Here is a 5,765-nt window from a genome sequence, read left to right as displayed (position 1 = left end):
AGAGCGTTTTCTATTCCAGTCATATCTAAAACTTACCTTTAGTGATTTGAAAATATACCAGTCTTGAGCCATAACCTCAAGATTCTAAGTCATTGTACAAGAATTAGACAAGGATCTCCTAAAAAAAATACATATATATACATATATGTTTTAGTATTGTTAATAAAACCCTACACTGCTAGTCTAGTGCAATAACTGGGTAATAACAAGTCTTAAACAAATATTTGTGGAACAGATGAATTATTGATTCTCTGTATGACTAGCTTATTCTCAAGTAAACCTTTTCTGGACACCTGAAACTTAACATTCCTCACTCCACCGTTTTAAAATTATTCTTCATAGAAATTACCACAGTGTAAAATAACATCTGTATTTGGTTTTTGACTATATCAACCGTATGGAATATAAGATCCATGAGAGCAGAGGCCGTATTTGTTTTGTTCACCACAAACAATAGCCTGCAATAGCACCTGGTAAACAGAAGGATAAAAGAAAATATTTTCTGAATGAATGAATGAGTCCTACAAAAAGATGAATGAGCATTCGCCACTCAAAGGCCAAGTTCTCCTATACAGTTTCAAGGTCGGCAACATAGTCTCTGGGAACTAACTGCTTTTTAAGTGCTGTAGAGCAACTTCAAAGATTGGCAAGTCTTTTAACTAAGCAGTAGATAGAGTGTCACTCTTTTCATTTTTATATTTTGAGTTGGAGTCTTACTCCATCGCCCTGGCTGGAGCTCAGCGACACGCTCACAGACACCCCAGCATCTACCTGCTGGGTTCTGGCCATCCTTCTGCCTCAGCCTTCCAAGTAGCCGAACTATAGGCACATGCTACCATACCCAGCTAGAGTGTCACTCTGTGACACTTAGAGCATCTCACTCTCTTTGGTCACTAAGGAATCATGATCTGTTCCAGAGAAGGGCTGCCCACTAGAGCCTCCTGCATTAATGGGAATGTTTCATGCCTGTACTATGCAATATTGTAGTTAATTAATTTATATAGTCATAGATTGCTACGGGCTACCATATTGGATTGTGCAGTTCTAGAGTTATCTTTCTTTCCTCTTAGTCAAAAATATCATATGATGCTATCATAACCAAAAGATTAGCCAGGGCTCCTATAGTGGGTGCAGCAGTCATGTCCCCTGAAAAATGTCATTGGCGACTTTCATTTTGTCTGTGATACTTAGAGCAAAATTCTAGTCTCCATGGGAAAGACCTGGCCCCTATTATTACCTGGCTTTTTGCCTTGTCTACCTCACTTGGCGTGGATCTGGTGATGGTGCTTTCCTCAGGTGTTTGTCCCTGACTGTCCTGTGACATCTTCCCAGAGCCTTGTGCATGATCTCACCTGTGGAAAGTCTCCAGGGGTGAATGGAGCTTTCCTCCACATTAATTGAAGACATGTATGTTAGTCGTGAAAATACCAGAATCATCTTAATATTCCCAACGACGTAAACATAAGGTAGGTATACTAGGAGAATAAACAGGACCTCATTTCTGACTGGAACCAGCTGCCAATTATTGCCCAGCAGACACTCAGAAGGTTGTCATCAGATCATATGAGAAATTGTACCCCACATTATATCCCCTAGACATGCCTGCAGTTGTTCATTTTGGCGTTGTAAGTCTCAAGTTGTGAAAATATAAACACATTCACTACCTAAATAATCTTTTCTGGTAAAATCTGTAGGGTCAATCATTTCAGAATTTTCATTATTGCACAGGGATTCGTATCCAAACAATTGGCAGTGGTGGGTATGGCAAGTTATCATTTTAAAAATATAGAAACCTGGGACAAGACAGATCAATATAGTCTAGAATGTCTATAGCAGAGCATCAATAGAAGAACCAAACTTCTTTAAATGAAAATGACTAGCCATCATTTAACACTTTATCATTTACAAAGAGGTTGACTACACTGAACTGATCTTGAGTCAGTTTCCTCCAGACATTTCCATTCTTACAATTTTTGGGGAAACCAGAAAGCGTGAAGTAAGTAATATGTGAGTGAGAATGAGTTTATGAACTTTTGCATAGGGGGTTATTCTGGTTATTTGTTGCATAACACACTACACTGCCCAAGTAGCAGCTCAAAGCATAGGTTTACTATTATATATTATGATTCTGTGAGTAAAAGTTAGAAAAGACTGCACAGGAAGGCTCCTCTCTGCTCATAATGCCTGGGATTTACCTGGAAGGACTTGGAAGGCTGGAGAAGCTGATGGCTGCTGAGTCTCTCTCTGGCTCTTGCTGTGGTTAACCAGGGCTTCCTCACAGCATGTCAGCCCCAGTGCAGTCAGGTATCATGTTACTGCAAAGCAGCACACAGCTTCCCCAGTGAATGTTCCAAGAAACGGGAAGTCGAAGCTGTCAGAGTTGGAAGTTGGGCTTGGTATCTGGCACAGCTTTCCTCCTGCCGTCTTCTTTCACTCAAAGCAGAACCTATTCAAAGATCATCTATGTTCAAGGGGAGGAGGCACACGTCCTCACCTCCCTCTGGAAAGAGGGGCCAAGAGTTTGTGAGCGTCTTTAATCCATGGCAAGCAGAGTTGATTGTTGTATACTACCACCCCCTCTCTCCATCTGCCTATAATGATTGTTCACAGAGGCTTGTTTAGCATTGTGTAGACATGAGATTATCTTTATGTTTATTTGCCAGTTAAAAGGGAGAGCTATTAGATTGGAGAGATTAAGAAGCAAAAGTTTGGGAGCCAGTTAAAACTAGAATGGAGTCTCTTGTTAGCCATTTCCCAGCTGTATAACTATGCCAATTATAACAAGATGTAAATTTCTCATCTGCAAAAATAAGAAAAAAATAATACTTATTTGGCTTGATTGTTGATAAAAATTAAAAACATTAATTACAAGGAACAAACTTGATGCATATTATGTGTTTCATTGATGTTGCTTATTTTTACTCCCTTGTGCAAGACATAAAGGAATTTAAACACCACCAATATTCCCTTTCATTTTTAAACCCAGATATAAATTGTATAAAGTCTACTTCAGAGGTTTTCAAAGGACTAGTCTTCTGAAAAAATCCAAAAGCTCCCTAAACTCCATTTCTATGTTATGTTTTATCTTTATATTACTTTAAATTCTTGTAAAAGTTAGATTAAACTGTGTTGAAGCGGCATAATATACTTGACATATTTTCAAGAGTAGAGAAATTTCAATTAAGTTGTAAGATACAGAAATCCAGTTTTTTCAATTAAAATGTACTTTTTGTTTTCTGGAGTATTAATAGCCATTCACACTTATAGCTCAAAAAATATAACCCTGTGAAACACACAGAAGATTTTTCAAATCTTATATATCTTTCAATAGAAAGTCAAAACTTAAAATATTTTCCCGAATCTCATGCTGTATTTTTGTAAAGTAGAAAATCAGAGGAGTAGTTTTGCTTTTAAGTAAAAACCTGGAAAATGTAGCACATTTTGAATATCTATAGGCTCAAATGTAAGCCAGAGTCTATAGCATTTATAATCTGTCAATGTGTACTTCTCACTTCTTTTTCTATTTTAATCTTTTTGAGAAAGGAGGTCACTCTGTCACCCAGGCTGGAGTGCAATGGCATGATCATAGCTCATTGCTGCATCAAACTCCTGGGCTCAAGCAATCCTCCCACTTCAGTCTCCAGAATAGCTGGAATTACAGGCTTGTGCCACCATCTCTGATTAATTTTTAATTTTTTTTTTTGGTCATGATGGATTCTCACTATGTTGCCTAGGCTGGTATCAAACCCTTGGCCTCAATGATCCTCCTGCCTTGGTCTCCCTAAGTGCTGGGATTATAGTCATGAGTCATTACGCTTGGCCTTGTCAATGTTCAAGTCTATTAAATCCTTAGAGGGTTCTAATATTTTTTTAAAAGACATCAGTAAATTATGACTACTTCTCAGAGCTTGTTTAAACTATGACAGATAACTTAAAATCTTACATGCAAGCTATGGCTTTGAATTGGTTTTCTGTCACTGCCATAATAAATTAGAGCAAATTTAGTGGTCAAAAGCACACACATTTATTATTTCACAGTTCTCATCAGAAGTTATACAAGGGTTTCTTCTGACTAAAATCAAGAGATAAGCAGGGTTGCATTCTTTCTGGAGGGTCTGGGCCTGGATTCTGTTCATTTGTTTTCTCCAGCTTCTAATGGCCACTTGCAGGCCTTGGCTTGTGGCCACTCCCTCTGTCTTGAAAGCCAGTAATGTTGCATCTCTCTACTCAGTCTTTCTACATCATGTCTCTAAGCACAGCTGAAAAATATTTTTTGCTTTTAAAGACTCACGTGATTAGATTGAATCCACTAAGATAATCCAGGCCACTCTCCTCCCCTCAAGGTCCTTAATATTAATAACATTTCCAAAGTCCTTTTGCTATGTAAGATAATATATTCACAGGTTCTAGGGATTAAGACTTGGACATTTTTGGCGGGGGAGATCAAGAAAAATTTTGCTTACAGCCACCCTTGATAGCATAAATACCACATAGATTTCATAGATTTCTATAAGATTTTTCCAAATGGAGTATTATTTTGCCTCAAAGGTATAGACAATCTGTCTTTGAGTGCCAAGTGTAGATATTTAGACATTTGGTTTATCTCACTTTTAATTTCAGACCAAATTTAATGATTGCTTGATGATACAGGCTACACAAGTAATTTTATTTACTTTTATTAAGCAGAATAATCACATTTCAATTAACAGATTCTTTTTAACAACAATAAAAAATTATAAATATTAGCTGAGAGTGACAGATATGAAATGAATTCTAAAAGTTCAATCAATGCCTGGCAGAATAATTTGGGAAGCAAAATAATTAGAAACAATTTTCATTGTAAGGCATGCAGTATGTTAATTTCTTCCACTTAGCCTTTAACAAAGCTAAGGATGTTGGAATGAAAACAAGCTTATTGTCTTCTAATGATGGCCATGCCTTGGAATACTATTCCTTACAGAGATTTGTCCCGGGTTTGTGCCATCACAAGAAAACATTATGGAAATAATTGTGGGTAAACAGAAGCCAGACATCAAAAGGAGAGAGATCTTGGAGCAAATATCGATTCTCGTGCTCATCTTGATGACTGTATGTATAAATAAATAAGAAATGTGGGATGAGCAGAGGAATTTATTCTAAATGAATTTTTTTATAAGATCAAGGTTCTTTTTAAAAACCAGTGTAAAATTAGGAAGGAATCAAATGTCAGCATGGGAAGTAGGTAGAGCATCATTTGTTCAGGTAGGAGAGATTTATCGTCTTGTTTAGACAGTTAAGCAACATACCATATGGTTCAAGAATGTTAGTACTAGGAAGAATATTAAATTCAAAGTAACTGAAGAGCGTACTTTTTCTTTACACTCTTTTATAATCATTTACCCTCTCTTGACTTCCTAGATGCATATTGTTGTCTCCTAGCTGCATTTTCTCCCCTTTAACTTACAGATTTTCCCTATATTAAAATTACTTCTGCTATGTCATATTTTATTAGGACTTTATTTTCTTATAGTGATAGTGACTGAGGAAGAAATTCTCATTATCCAATCCTAACTATCTTATTCCTTTCAGATATCCACTAAACACACACACACACACACACACACACACACACACACACACAAATAAAGACAAAAAGTTATGTGCCCATGGCGAAAATTTTAAACACTTCTGACAGATAGAAGGAGGAAATCGGCCGGGCTCGGTGGCTCAGCCTGTAATCCCGTGCTTTTGGGAGGCTGAGGTGAGTGGATTGCCTGAGCCCGTGG

General features: G+C 37.3%; 1 protein-coding gene across 1 annotated transcript in view; it reads left to right on the top strand.

The window, feature by feature from the left end:
• Positions 1-1,598: 1,598 nt before the first annotated feature.
• DAOA (D-amino acid oxidase activator) overlaps positions 1,599-5,765 on the top strand; it is a gene marked incomplete at its 3' end in the record, with an annotated part of 8,473 nt that continues 4,306 nt past the window's right edge. Inside the window, 3 exon segments of the mRNA XM_021716728.1 lie at positions 1,599-1,625; positions 2,220-2,245; positions 2,972-3,073. Of these exon segments, the coding sequence (XP_021572403.1) occupies positions 1,599-1,625; positions 2,220-2,245; positions 2,972-3,073 (155 nt within the window).

This window comes from Carlito syrichta, unplaced genomic scaffold (assembly GCF_000164805.1).
Source record: "Carlito syrichta isolate Samal-C Ts95f unplaced genomic scaffold, Tarsius_syrichta-2.0.1 Scaffold308888, whole genome shotgun sequence".
NCBI lineage: Eukaryota > Metazoa > Chordata > Mammalia > Primates > Tarsiidae > Carlito > Carlito syrichta.
The sequence above is the reverse complement of the archived record's forward strand: the minus strand, read 5'-3'. Positions and strand labels throughout refer to the sequence as shown.